This window comes from Rhipicephalus sanguineus, chromosome 2 (assembly GCF_013339695.2).
Source record: "Rhipicephalus sanguineus isolate Rsan-2018 chromosome 2, BIME_Rsan_1.4, whole genome shotgun sequence".
Lineage (NCBI taxonomy): Eukaryota > Metazoa > Arthropoda > Arachnida > Ixodida > Ixodidae > Rhipicephalus > Rhipicephalus sanguineus.
This window is the reverse complement of record NC_051177.1, coordinates 47,744,181-47,757,949: the sequence shown is the minus strand read 5'-3', so window position 1 is coordinate 47,757,949 and position 13,769 is coordinate 47,744,181. Positions and strand designations below refer to the sequence as shown.

The 13,769-nt window shown below is 45.7% G+C and overlaps 3 protein-coding genes across 3 annotated transcripts; 1 reads left to right on the top strand and 2 right to left on the bottom strand.

Moving 5' to 3' along the window:
* Positions 1-171: 171 nt before the first annotated feature.
* LOC119382894 (antigen LPMC-61) lies at positions 172-3,563 on the bottom strand. Its single transcript, XM_037650793.2, has 3 exons — positions 3,327-3,563; positions 2,436-2,630; positions 172-744 (listed from the first exon to the last, which is right to left on the bottom strand). The coding sequence occupies exons 2-3, from the start codon at positions 2,510-2,512 to the stop codon at positions 513-515; spliced, it is 309 nt and encodes a 102-aa protein (XP_037506721.1). The 5' UTR covers positions 2,513-2,630; positions 3,327-3,563; the 3' UTR covers positions 172-512.
* Positions 3,564-5,487: 1,924 nt separating this feature from the next.
* Positions 5,488-7,253, top strand: LOC119382889 (NIF3-like protein 1). The gene has a single exon (XM_037650788.2). The coding sequence runs from the start codon at positions 5,531-5,533 to the stop codon at positions 6,449-6,451; it is 921 nt and encodes a 306-aa protein (XP_037506716.1). The 5' UTR covers positions 5,488-5,530; the 3' UTR covers positions 6,452-7,253.
* On the bottom strand, positions 6,450-13,729 carry LOC119382891 (malignant T-cell-amplified sequence 1). The gene is made up of 5 exons (XM_037650789.2): positions 13,547-13,729; positions 13,091-13,243; positions 9,043-9,277; positions 7,104-7,171; positions 6,450-6,549 (listed from the first exon to the last, which is right to left on the bottom strand). Exons 1-5 carry the CDS (start codon positions 13,555-13,557, stop codon positions 6,468-6,470), a joined length of 549 nt encoding a protein of 182 aa, XP_037506717.1. The 5' UTR covers positions 13,558-13,729; the 3' UTR covers positions 6,450-6,467.
* Positions 13,730-13,769: the final 40 nt, after the last annotated feature.

Sequence of the window (13,769 nt, the reverse complement as noted above, 5' to 3'; positions counted from 1 at the left end):
TGACTTAGGGAGCCATATGCAGTAATTACTGCAACAAAATGGTTCCTTTTATCCTGCACCGTCTACCAGGAAAGTGCGTGCAGCATCCGTGCTGTTAGTTTTATCGTAAAGCATGTGCTGCGCATGTCACATTTAGAGCAGCATGTAAGCCTTGTGAGTCTGATAGTGTAATTAACACGATAGAACATCTTTATTGAGGAAAACAAGTTGCTACAATCTTCGAATCACAGCCAACGTGTTCTTCCGTGCAATTTGGCGCCCTGCCAGCCGTTGCCAACATCTCCAGAGTGAGAGTGGTAGTAGTGCAAGGGCAGAGTGCGCAGCACGACACCTTCGTCTTTGGCACGTGACGAACTTCGCTCGGATGTGCGTGAGGCCTAAAAAGCACTTTGTAAATGTCCGCTGCCTTTGGAAGCGGCACTGTAACGACAGTTCATCGCCCGCGTAGGCAGGCTGCACAACCGATGACAGTGCACTTCGTTGGGCGGCCAGCCTGCGCTTGAAGAGTAGATCTAGCAGCCGTGAACCTCGGCAAGCCAGCTGTCGAAGTTTGCATGCTGAATGGGAGTTTGGATCATCTGTTGCTGCTGCTGTAGTTGCTGTTGTGGCTCTGGCTGCTGTGGCAGCAGTTGCGGCCATTGCTGCGGCCACAGCTGCTGCTGTTCGTCTGGCCGGAAGCGTTTGGCTTCACCGGGCGATGGAGGTGCCACTGGTAGTGCGCGCTTGTGTCCACAGCGGAAGAGCCTGCACGGATGGCCATGCGATGCCAATGAACAGGTGCACTCACAAGCAAAGTAGGAAAGGCATGACTTCACACTTCAGGATAACTTCTTGGGCGAGTTGGTGTTTACTAAACATATTGTAGCAGCTCTAAGTTTGACAAGGAAATAAAACAGAAGAAGGAGAGCAAAGAAAGACAGGCACTAGAAAGAGTAGTGCCTGCCTTTCTCTCCTCTGCCTCTTCTGTTTTTTTTTTTTTTCTTTGTCAAACTTTGCACTACTACAATATGTTTATTATTTCACACGTCTCACGCGTGCCACGAAAACTGCATATGGCAAATCAGTTATGTGGGAGCCTGAAAAGGGAGGGGGGGGGGCTAAAATTCATGAAAGGAATAAAATTTGCCAGGTTCCCCGTTTGTAGCATGAAGCCACAAAACAAATACATACGGACTAATAAGCCCTGATTCGGGATCTTGCATCAACTGGGAGGCTTTCCTTATCAGAAATGTGTATTGACTTCCTATTAGCTTTGTGCTACGAACGAGTGGATCATGACATCTATTCCCTTTCACAATTTCTGCCTTAAAACTTGCGCAACTGCTCGCTATGATGCTACAGTTTTCGGTTAGCGTCATGTGCTGGGGACTAAGGCTACTCAAACTAAATTTCGAAATGTTAACGCCCTGAAGCTGCACGCTGGATCATTAGTGGCGCCATAGCGGAGCACTCGCGATTAATTCTGAAGACCTGTTTTTTTTTTTTTTTCAGTGCGCACGACGGACGATACGCTAGCGTTTCGTCTCTCTTTTTTTTCTTTTTCTTTTTTTTTGCATTCGGCTCGTCTATAAATGCGCCCTTTGCGGTCGGAGTCGAACCCGCTATCACGTGTTCAGCTGCGAGTAGCCGGGAAGGGTAAACCAGCAAAAACAAAAAACGGGGAGGGAGGGTAGCTACACTGAATCCCAACATAAGCAAAAGCAGAACATGGTATAATTTTTACGGAAATTTCGTGAACCAAAATAGCGTAAAATTCGTGCCGTTAAGTTGACGTCATGGCCACACGCATTGTTCGTAAATATGCGCATATGCGGAAAAGTACGCACGACAAAAGAGAGAGAGAGGGGAGGCGGAAACAAGAATGGGCTCCTTAAAATATCCGCAGTTATCCGGTGTCGGCATGGTAGACTGATAGCGTTATATTCAGCAGTGCCGGCTCGTAATTAAAACAAAAAGAACGTCGATAAGTGAAACGTAAATATACATAAGTAATAATCCTGAAACAAGCTACGTTTTTGCAGTTAACGTTTACGACACATTGGCGGATTACGCACTATCAGAGACTTAGCAGTTGCAGCGCCTACATTTATGGGTTTGAACATGGAGATACAAGTATGGCTTCCTTATTTGCAAGTATCTGCAAAAATACCTTGAAATTTGTTCATTCTTTAAATTTACTGAATGCGTGACTACCTAGTTAAATTTGACGATCTGCTCGTAAACTCGGGCAACGAAAAAATGAATTGTTTATAAGCCTTTCATTTATAATGTTATGCGCCGATGGAACCGGAAATTTTCTGAACATCTCGAGTTTGCGCAATGAAAAACTGTTCATTGTATACATGACTTGGCAGTCGCTAATGCTGCTGTTGCTTTTGCCGATGCGACTTGTAGGTCAACGCATAAAATGCTTGTAAAAAATACAGTACGCTTACCTGTTATCGTTGCCTGGTGTGCCTACTGGCCTCTGCAGAAGGTCGCGTTCGAACCAGTCGGCATCCATAGCATCCATGGCTGAAGCGTCTATTCCAAAGCCGGAGGCCGAAGCGATGTGCACACTGCACGGGAGCTCGCGCGTATCTGAGCGAATCGGCAAGGCCTTTCACTTTTAGCGCAGTTGGACTGTGTTCCTGTGGAAAATAAAGAAAGCGGTAACGTCACCGCGTCTTTACGACATGGTCACGAACGAAAATTCTCGCATACGCCCGTCCAAAAGAAAAATAGAGGCTCCTCAAGGTTACGAAAAGCCGCATCCGACGTAGCAGACGACGCAGCGCATTTGTAGCAGACGACGCAACTTGGCGCGCGTTTTGGCGGCGGCCGCCAGAGGACGCCACGCCGAATCAAAGGGCGCAAGCGAAGCGGTGCGCGGAATTTTCCACGGCCGGCGCAGTCTGGGAGAGCATATGCAACTTTCTTTCCGCACTCGCTTTCACGCTCTCTTTCGAAGAACAGAAAGCGAAAAGACGCCGAGAGTAGGGCAGCAACAAACGGGGAGTGGAAGGTGCACGCCTCTCTTCTTCCCCCTCGTTTATTTGCAGTGAAGAAAATGAATTGGACACGCACGTGTTATGTGGCGAAGCGTGAAATCCACTGCCAGGCACTCTTTCCATCGCAACTCCATTGATTCGCGGAAAGAGATGCATAAAATTAAAATTACAGCTTCCTTCCTAATATCTTCGATTCCCATAAAAGTATCGATTCAACTGACCTCGCGCACTCTATCGACACAATGTACGAACACCAAATGCTGTGTTAAAAAAGCGTGTGCGTGCAAGCAACGTGGTTTTGAATGCCCTGTACAACTGAGAAGCGGCAACCAGTACCTGAGATGCAAGAACCGTAGGTTTTTTTTCTTGGCTGCAGCGTTATCTTCAATGAAGGCCGAAACTGTCCGAGATGGCGCAAACGTGTGCACAGCAAGTTACGCGCGGCCGTGTCCTACTGATCGGCTTTTCCGTTGGCCTCTGCACGCCGGTGGCGCGGGCGCATCGGACGCATGTCGGATCACCTAGCGTCCACGGGAAGAACTATGCGCGCACAGGCCGGCAGGTTTGGCACCTTTCCAGGTCCCATAGACAATGTATGGCTCTTGATATTCGATAACTCAATTTTCACTTTTTAGTGGGGCATCTCTATTTTTTTTTCGTGTAACATAAGGAATGTTATTATAACAAAAATAATAAGTAATTACAATAAAGCAATTTAAGCCGTTAAAAAAAATAATAAACACAGAAAGGGGGAAGGAGGAAGAATAAACAATGGCGAGCATGGACAGTTCAGTCGCCATGCTTCTAAAATTAGACAAGTCTACGTGGAAGCATATATGGCGCCATATAGATTCACGCTTGTGTGAAATTCCGCGCATCACGTTTCTCGCGAACCGTCCCCCCCCCCCCTCCCCCCCCCCCAAAAAAAAAGCGCAGCTGCGCGCGTTTGCTGAAAATATTCTGTTATGTCAACCAGCTGTAGATTGCGGCGTTACTTCAATTAATTTTCGTGTCGCTAGGTTTTACAGCCGACGATTTCTTCTCTCCTACGATTCATTTTCTTATATGATCAAGGACGAATTGCTTTTTTCCTGCTCATATCTTTTGTTTCTTTTTTCCCGCCTTGTGATCCTGTCAGTGTTGCCACGCTTTTAGCGTCACTGTCGGCGTCGCGAAAATAAAGTATAATGATAACAAATGAAGCTATTCTGATAATCAGTTCTCTTAGGAGAGCATTTTGTCGAGGCCACAGGGATGACGCTCGCTCGGAGCGAGCGGAGGTCAGAGGAACTCTTCCATTTCAAATCTGAGTGGCAAAGCCCCAAGGCCGGGCCGCGTTTTGCGCCTAGTGTGTAGTTGAAAATGATGCTGCCGCATTTCTGGTGCATAAAATTTGCGTTCATAAAATAATAAAAAATGTCACATTGAGTGACCATTAACGTGATATTGTATAGTTTTTAACTGTAAGCCTCCCGACTAACCACGCAATAATAGCGACAATAGTACATGAGTATACACGGCGACGTATGTGGCAGTTTTCAGCGTTTCCATCCCAGTTCAGTATCGCTTCAATTACCCCGCACGTTATACCATGTGAATAAACGGCTCAAATTCTGTCTCATTCAAGTATTCAAGCTAGTGGACACCCGGCGAAAAGCAAGAAACGAGCCGCGCACTTTGCACACGATAGGTCTCGTACGATGCGCTGCCCCGTAGAGAAAAAAAAAAAAAAAAAAAAAAAACACGTAAGAAGATTAGGGGCATAGCGACAGATCATGCAGGTGGGCAAATTACACGTACCACGAGTCGTCTGCTCACGCAGACAACTTAAATTAAAAAAAAAATAATAAGAAGAAAGCTTACTACTCCGTCTGGGTTGCTCTATATAATAAAATGTTTTTATAAAAGCAGAAACGATTTTCTTACGAAGTAATTTTTTTCAGTGCTTTCTCGTGCATGCATATTTAAAATACATTGGTGCTCACTTGCGGCTGTTTTGTAAACTAGCATCGATTATGCGGACGCCTTTTGTTGTAGAAGTACCCACTATTGCCTATGTGAACTATTGCAGACGACCGGATCATTGCCATCATTGTTATGCTTACCCGACAAAGAATTAAAAAATTTCAGGCCTGCGTCTTAGCTCTCGTGCCAGCGGTAGCGTTGTTACGTTGAGAATGACAAATGTAGGCTTTAAAGTACAACTGTTATTAAGCATCAGAGGCTGAGAGCATAATCAGGCGTAAGTACCGTTCGCGTTGCATAGGGTATTCGCTGGCAGCGCCACAAGTGCCTTCTCATTGCGAACCTAGGAGGATATAAAAAAAATTTTTTTATATTCTCCTAGTTGCGGACATGTCACCATATTTGAACGCGCTAACATGAACATGACCCTTTCCGTACAGTTTTCTACAATAATTATACGCTCAAAAACGTGACATGACGAACGTTGAGTGGTTTTCCACCAGACGTCTTCTAGAGCGCTTTCACTTTTGTTTCACCAAAAGTTGGAAGAGCGATGAGGAGTTTCGCCACTGAGCATGTTCGGCTACAGTACTGGTAAGGCGGGCCGGTGTTGTCTGACTGCAACAGTCGCTTTATTTCTGCGTAGAAATCGCTCAAGACAGTGGCCCACGATCCACAGGTACGTGCATCACGACCGTAAAGACTGCGCAATAATGGAATTACCGAAAGTGGTCGAAATACTGGAGCGCATCGCACCGCCATCGACGGCGGCGTCGTGGGACAACGTCGGTCTGCTGGTCGAGCCTAGCGGTACGCCTGTCGTGAAGAACGTCTTTTTCACGAACGACCTCACGCTGCCAGTGATGGACGAAGCGGAAGAGCGAAACGCTCAGCTGATCGTGTCCTACCACCCGCCCATCTTCGCGCCACTGCGCGCGCTTCGTCAGTCTCAGTGGAAGGAGAGGCTTGTGATCCGCTGTATCGAGAGGGGCATCGCGATCTACTCGCCGCACACGGCTTGGGACGCCGTCGACGGAGGGGCCAACGACTGGCTAGCCTCGTGCCTCGGCTCAGCTTCGACTACGGAACCGCTGACAACCGACGGCGCGGGCCGGAGGCTATGTCTGGACCCTCCCGTGACCCTGGAAGAACTAGCAGTGCGGCTCAGAACGCACGTGGGTGCGTCCAAAGTGCGGCTGGCGCTGGCCGTGCGGCACACCGCGACCTCTGCCATCTCGAGCGTCTCCCTGTGCGCGGGCTCCGGCATTTCCGTGCTGCGCGATGACTTCGACGATGCCGAACTGGTAATCACGGGCGAAATGTCGCACCACGACATACTGGACGCCACGCAAAGGGGTGCCTCTGTTTTGTTGTGCGAGCATGCAGTATCCGAACGCGGTTCGCTTGTGCGATTGGCTAAGCGAATGAGCCGAGAGGCACCCGACCTCACTGTGATCATTTCGCAAGCAGACACTGGACCACTTCAACTCGTCTAATTTTCTTTTATTGTCGCTACTTGACCGGTTTCATGTGCCACAGGCCGTCGTTGAGGTAGTGCACGTTCTCCACGCCGATACCCTTGTTGATACTCGCTCTGCAAGCACAAGCAGAATAACATTAGTAACATTTGGAACCTAAAGTGTCGGACTAGAGCACGCCAAATACAGTGCAGCACTTGGCTGACATAATTATTGGAGATGCTTGCATATGAAATTGAGATTGGACTAAATGTTGTCCGGTCGGGATGTAATGGCATGGTAGAAATAAAAACATTGAACGCCGACCAAAAAGGTGTTGTCGAAAATGTAATGACGTTTCAGGTGACATTTTGCCCGTGATTACCAGTCCAGCAGAGTGAACAAGACTTCTGTGTGGAAGCCAAAACGTCACTATATTTTTTGACAACACCTTTTTGGTCAGCGTTCAGTGTTTTTATTTCTGCCATGCCTGCATATGCGGTGTTCTTGTTTGGCCTCAGCGATACCAGCCAATGCTACCATGTGCACGAGTGGAATATTATGCCGTTTGAGGTGTACCCATCTTTAATGCGACAGAGTGCTGTGCCAAGCAGAAACGTCTAGTGATGATATTTCACTTGTAGATACAATGCATTCTTAACAGCGGCTTGAAACATAACGAAACACTTACATGTCATCCGTAGACATTGTTGTAAAGCCAACAGCCAACGAGTGCTCCTTGCCTTCGGCCATGATTGCCTAATGAACGGTCAAGGAATACAGCGACAGTACCCACAATTGTTAACTGAAGTCTCAGCATAAGTTTTCACCAGTTTCCTTCAAAGAAATTAACAGCAACCTTCTCCTCTCTAGTCTGCACTGTTGCATTTCTGGATATGATACACTGCCTGGCGAGTGCATGCATAAAAAGGAAATCTCCAGAATATGAGAGCCAAGCCAAAATAATTTAATTGTTGATAGTACACTTAAATAAAACCATGCTTGATTTCATACGTAGCAGGCAATGCTGTCAAGCTCCTGAGAGATGTTAGAAATCAGAGGGTAAGTGAGGCTAGTCAACGTGATACAGCAACTTCAACATGGCAATGCTAGGCTAAAACAATCAGAGGTGGGCTCAAGACAAATGGCCAAATTACTATTCGGTAGTCAATATTACAGTATTAACTATAATTCCTATACTGAATGAGGCATTGCACCAATGGTGCAGCAGACACCAGTATCAGCTCTCCCGCTAGGAAATTTAATATGCAGCTCCATCACTGCCATGTAGTACTTCCAAGATGCGTGCAAAGATTACAGATCTTGTAGCTTTTGCCATCAACACAAAACAGTGTGCGATGGCTAGTGGTTAGCCAAGAAACATCAAAAATGAAATAGCTGATGTAGACTGAAGAAATAAAATGAACACAAGAGCAAAACTTCTGGAATACTGACATTAATAAAGGTGTCTGAAAATGTTCACAGGAATTATTATCAACATATATATTTCAAGTGGACATTGGGTACTCTTCCTCTATTGTATGACAAAAAAGCCTCACAGTAACACAGATAGGCAGGAGTTGGGCTGACGGAGCACTGCTCTCCCAGCCACAAGTGCACTATTGGGCAGTATATGGAACTATAGTTATACCCTGTTTACATACAACTTATCACTCTGCTGTCTTTGTTACCATATTCACTAGCTGCCAAGCAGTGAATACAGCTAAAAAAATGCCAGGCCTGCGCAGAACACTCACCACAGTCACAGCGAAAGCTGGAGGAGAGGCCTTTTTAGAGCCCCTTGTAAGATCTCTTGGGACGACTACAGCAAGTACAGTCACAAGGTACTATTGGCGTCAAATGAAATGCGAACAGCGGCAAGCATACGCAATGGTATAGTACACGCTGCCCAGTCATCACCATGGACAGGCGCACGTATGCGCAGTGCTGCCAAACTGGATGTGCGCGCCTGTCCATGGTGATGACTGGATGGCGTGCACTATACCATTGCTAAAGCTTGCCGCTGTTTGCGATCATTTGAAGCCAATAGTATCCACTAAGCTACAAATCATAATTTTGCGAAGTAGAGAAATACCCACTACATCGTTATTCATCATCCCGCAGAGAAGCGAGGTACCCAATACGCGTCTCTAAGGCATTATGTGAACTTTATTGATGTGGCTGATGAATTATGCTGAGCCCTTTGTAATGGGTGGGAAGCTTTAAACCAACCACTTGTTACACAGTTCGCATTGTGTGATGCCTGGTGTTATTTTACTTTCGTACCACGCTATATTACATCTTTTGGCGTGATTCCCTTGCCTGAAATTACGCCTGTTTAGGGTCTTTTTGTGAAGAAGTTTCAAGCGCCAGCGTGGCTCTGTGGTAGAACACTCGACTGCCACACAAAGGGCTTGGATTCAAATCCTGCTTGATCCTGGATTTTTTTCTCTCACTGTGTGATAGTGGTTACAGACGCAGGCAGCGGCGGCGATCGACTACGCCACCAGAATTGGCTGTTGTGATCTCATAACAGCTTTCGCTGTAAAACAACAATGCCGCACATGCACCAGCCCTCTTCTCCCCTTCCCCTATTGTTATACTCTCTGAAAAGACAAGAGAAAGGATACGACGACTGTTCCCTTGGGGACACGGGTCATCTTGGCACCAGGTGACGTAAGACCCGGGCACATAATGTTCGCACCACTGAGCACAAACCGGATGGCTCCTTTGTCCACCTGTAGCCAGGGGCACAGGAAGGGGTACTTGTGCAGTAGCCGCAGAGTGGGAAAGTACGGCCCCTCGCGTTGTCTGAAGAACAGCAGCTCTCCGGCTCCGTTGATGAGAATCTCCACGTGATCATGGCTGCAACATAGGTCACACAGCGTTGTGAATGATTGCTTTCTGATGGCACTGTACAGTATTTGGATTTGCTACAGAGACTTTCACGTTCCAATGCAGTTCTTGTATACAAGCAATTGTGTTAGTGTTTGTCATCGCTCCTTGACATCATGATTTCCTTCACATTCCTAAGCAACACAGGTAAAGTGTGTCAAAGAAAGACGGAGCAATATAACCGAAAGTTGCAATAATCAAACTGCCCACCATAAAACAGGACAACACCAACACCAGAAAACTATTATACAAGTGATGTGCTATATATAAAAATGAAGGAGACGAGAACAATCGCTGCCAGGATATGTTTACTTAAAGAGGTACTGACACCTTTTTTCCAAGGCGAGTTTACTCTGCCATACAAATCTACTGTATGCAGAGACGGCTCTGAGCAAGTGTGAAGCTCAGCAAATGCTGATAAGATATCTTATTTGGATATTAAAGTCAATTTTTTCATGGCGCACCTACTGACATCGACACTAGCTTGCTTCAGGCTACAGTGCTAATTCTGGTGACTTCAAGCAGCAGTCTAGCTAGTTGTGATGATGTTGGGTACCAAAACTTTCAAGATGGCCGCTTGTGCGTCACCAATGAAGCCACGGTGCAGAGTGGACGTGGAAACGTCACTATATATTGTGAGAACATGTGACGAGAAACTCGCACTGTGTCGTTACGTCAGGGTACAGCAGGAACCGAAACTAGCTTTTAAAAACACACTGTAATTACTTTTTTGGGGAGCACTCACGCTTAGCACTACCTTTTCTAGGCTCTTGAGGACCTGGCCTTTCATTTGACGCAAAAAAAAAAAACGACAGTGTAAATTTTCATGTCAGTACCCCTTTAAGACGAACTCTACCTTGATGTCTAATGCTCTCAAGTGACATAAGCAAGGACTATACCAGAAAAAAAAAACATCTTTTTTAGCACTTTTCAAATGCAGCACATATGTTGTGGCTCCATTTACTGCAAATCGATTAGGAAAAAAGGGGAGAATTGAAGTGTACTGATTGCAAAGTTTTACGTTTTACAAGCTTATGACTGTAGTTGCTGTTGCATGAATACGTCACAAACTTTTGGCACAAATTTTGTCACTGTATTGTAACTAGGAGATGTTCAGTTAGTTGGCCGTCCCCTGTGAGAAAATTTAGGGAAATGTCAGAGACCAACATGTCATTTGAATGGTTTGTGCAAACTGTTCTTTTTCGAGCGTAATCACAACAAAGAATCTAAAGCAATTAGTCAATAAAAGTTTCATAACGCCATTTATGCATAATTTTTAATGACGCATATAATTCAGAACAATTCTTAAAAGGGTGGTGCCATCAAACTTGTAGCTAGCGCTTTCTTTGTTGCAAACGTTTCTTATTGCTCTAGGAAGCATGATACACGCTCCAAGATTCCTGTATTCTCGCTAAATAATTTTATATGGCCTTATTTATATGAACGACTTTTGGTTTCAGTTTCTGAGCGCCAATTTGGACAGTGACGTCACAGTGTAGGAAGCTTGAACACGTGGGCCCACAAAGCTGTGATGCATGCAGTGTGCATCGTCTGCTCTTGCACACACACGCGAGCCAACCATCCGAATGCCTTCAAAACTCGTGAAAATTCTCTAATAGAGAATATTAGCGTGTACGGAATTCCGGTATACACAAAGGTTTTTGCGAAGTGCCAGGGTACCAGACGATAGTATCGGCATCTTGTGATGCTTTGTGCAAGCACAATTATAGGTGCATTTCTTTGTTTTCACTGAGTGACTGTGCAGAAAAAGCTTTAAAAAGGCAACACATTTGGAACTATGTCGCTGCTGCAAATTTACACCAGCAGAGAAGTAGAACACATTAGATTCCTGCAACAAGAATTTTGTGCTTGCCTTGTTCATCTTAGCGCCACCAGGTGGCCCCACCTATCTGCTCCCACGTTTACGGCTCTAGTAACCTGGCATGCTAAAGCAAATAAGCATACGAACAAACTAAAATTTTCTAAAGTAGCCTTTGCAGGTTTGTGTGACGATGCGAAGCACTTTGCAAAATGTGAGCAAGTTTGGCTACTTCGACAACCAGCTTAGAAAAAAATTGGCCGCGTATCTGCGTGCTTCGCTGCAAATGTCGTCTTAAGACGATAGAAGAGGCGCTGCGTGAGATATGGACGCCATATGGCAGTACGTCGGGAAACAGGAGTGCTGTGTTGCGGGCTTGTAGTCCCAGCGCAGCAGCAGGCGAAGACCGGCGGTGCCCAACGCGACCGGCGGGGACACCAGCCAGCCCGAACACGCGGTTTGACGCGAAGCGCAGAAGCAGAAGAAACGTCCGCACTCAACGAGTACTCTCCACACACTTTTATTTACACGTCGCCTGGGTGAACAGGAATGCCAAAGCGGCGCCCCAAGGCATTCGTACAGTGCAATACTGAACCGAAACCGAAACACAACAATGAGCTCGTGCAGAGGGCGCAGAGGAAAACAAGTTTCAGCACAGTCGCATTTTCAGCGCAGCTTAAGAAACTAGGGTCTCTAGAATTACGTATCTTTGTAATTTCTATTAAAGGAACACACCACCTAATACTTGCCTAGTGATGTTGCGCCTCAGATATGCGTAATGTTTGCTTTTCGATCAATTATGTACACAAGTACATAATTATGGCCCTTGGGCAAGTGGTTCAACTTTGGCCGGGTGGCTGAATCGAGTGACGTGCCGACAAACAGAAAGACAGACAGCAAGACAGACCAAAATTTCTGCGTTTAAGCTCCCCAAGAAAGACTATCGTCTTTAAAATGAGTAGTTCGCAGCCGATGCTCTCTTGGCTTACCTAGTGCTGCGGAGCTGGGAGTCACCGCTCACTGCACATCGCTCTAATATGGTCAGACGTCACTAAAACTTTGTTACAGTTCCTACATAGTGACGTCAATGTCAGTCGCGCTAGCGATGGGTCTCGATCGCGAGAATGAGCATTTAGGCACACTTTGGAAGCGGATTAAAATATATCCCAAATGTTTGCTGTGTAACACTTCGTGCTGAGTGCCCTTGCATACAGAGCAAGCCTACAGCACGCTTTTTCTAGCCTCAAAATTTGGTGGCATCACCCCTTTAAAGTATCATGTCAAGAAAAGAAACTTTCCCATCAGGTTAAACAGAAATGGTTCAACCAATGGAAATGATGGAATGTGAAAAGTTGCTGATGGTTAATGTGCCTCATTCGGCCTTAAGTACACTGTATGCCCTTAATAAAAATAATGCCTACTCTGAAAAACAAAATAATTTTAAGTTGAGTGCGTCTGAAAAGATGTGGAAAATGAAGCAACCAGAAATTCCTTCATGAATTTACATTACTCATACGAATAGTTAGTTGAATATTTTAACATAGGATGTACAATACAAAATCATATCCGTTACCAAAGCCACGACGAAGCCATGTGCTGTTCTATTAAAAAAAATAAAAGGAGAGAAAGAGAAGGAAGGGAAAGTTGAACCGCAGTGAGGTTTTGGTGGACGGATGAAGAATAGACTTCAGACTCAGCTAGATTATGGAAGTCTATCTTGCAGACAGTACAATGAAAGAATGAATAATAGAAAAGGAAGAAAATACGATTGAGGGCAGAATTATGAACAGAGCCGCGGAAAAAGGCTAAACAGCGATTAGCCAACATTGGTAAGTTCGCAATGACAGCCGTCGCGACTAGGAGCGCTGCAAACAGTTGGGTCCGACTGAATTCTAGCTCAAACCCTTCTAACACTGAACACACTGCACTGCATAGGCCATGTAAGAACAGCACAGACAACCTACCACTTGACGATCCGGAGTAGATCCTTCTTCGGAAGTATCTGGTTGATGTAGTCTTCAGACAGAGGAAATTGCTCCAGGATTTTGCCTTTTATGGCCTTTTGTACGGACGACTTAAGTTGCGTTATGCCGGACACGTGCTCCTTTTCATCAAACCTGGGATTCAAAAAAGGTGCTTGTTCAGAGGCGCGAGGTCTGAGCAAAACATCCGGAAGAGCACGCAAAAGGGTTACGCGATCATGAACAGCCGTTTCATGGCTAAAACGGCATTCTTTTCTGAGGTTTATTACAACCTGTAAACGGCTGCAAGCATACGTTCACAAAATATGTGCAAGTCAGCTAGCCACACCTTGAACTACTTTTTCTCTTTTTAGCATATTTCGCCTGCAGTATGCTGAAGCATGGTCAACTGGGATAAAACGAAAGAATTGACGGACATTCTACGTAGCAGTGGCTTACTTTTTAAACATGTTGCTTGTATCTTTGATCGAAGGTTTCCAAACTTCTCTTTCGGTTGGCCTATACAAGCGATCTTTAAAATGTTTGGTTGCCCAAAAGTCCAGTACAACGCAAACTAGCAACACCGCCACCGCCGCTACAAACACCACCGGTAAAAACGGCTCGACTTGGCACGACTCAAGGTAGCTTCTTTGGCCTTTCAAGCCAAGCCAAGCTATTGCGT

Bases quoted from the DNA above. Each gene is read 5' to 3' on its own strand.
- LOC119382894 (XM_037650793.2), bottom strand. From the start codon at position 2,512: ATGGATGCTATGGATGCCGACTGGTTCGAACGCGACCTTCTGCAGAGG. The intron at 745-2,435 runs GTAAGCGTACTG...CCATCCGTGCAG, and splicing joins ACACCAGGCAACGATAACAG to GCTCTTCCGCTGTGGACACA.
- LOC119382889 (XM_037650788.2), top strand. From the start codon at position 5,531: ATGTTCGGCTACAGTACTGGTAAGGCGGGCCGGTGTTGTCTGACTGCA.
- LOC119382891 (XM_037650789.2), bottom strand. The intron at 9,278-13,090 runs GTAGGTTGTCTG...CCTATGTTGCAG, and splicing joins CTACTCCGGATCGTCAAGTG to CCATGATCACGTGGAGATTC. The intron at 7,172-9,042 runs GTATCCTTTCTC...ACCGTTCATTAG, and splicing joins TCCCCAAGGGAACAGTCGTC to GCAATCATGGCCGAAGGCAA.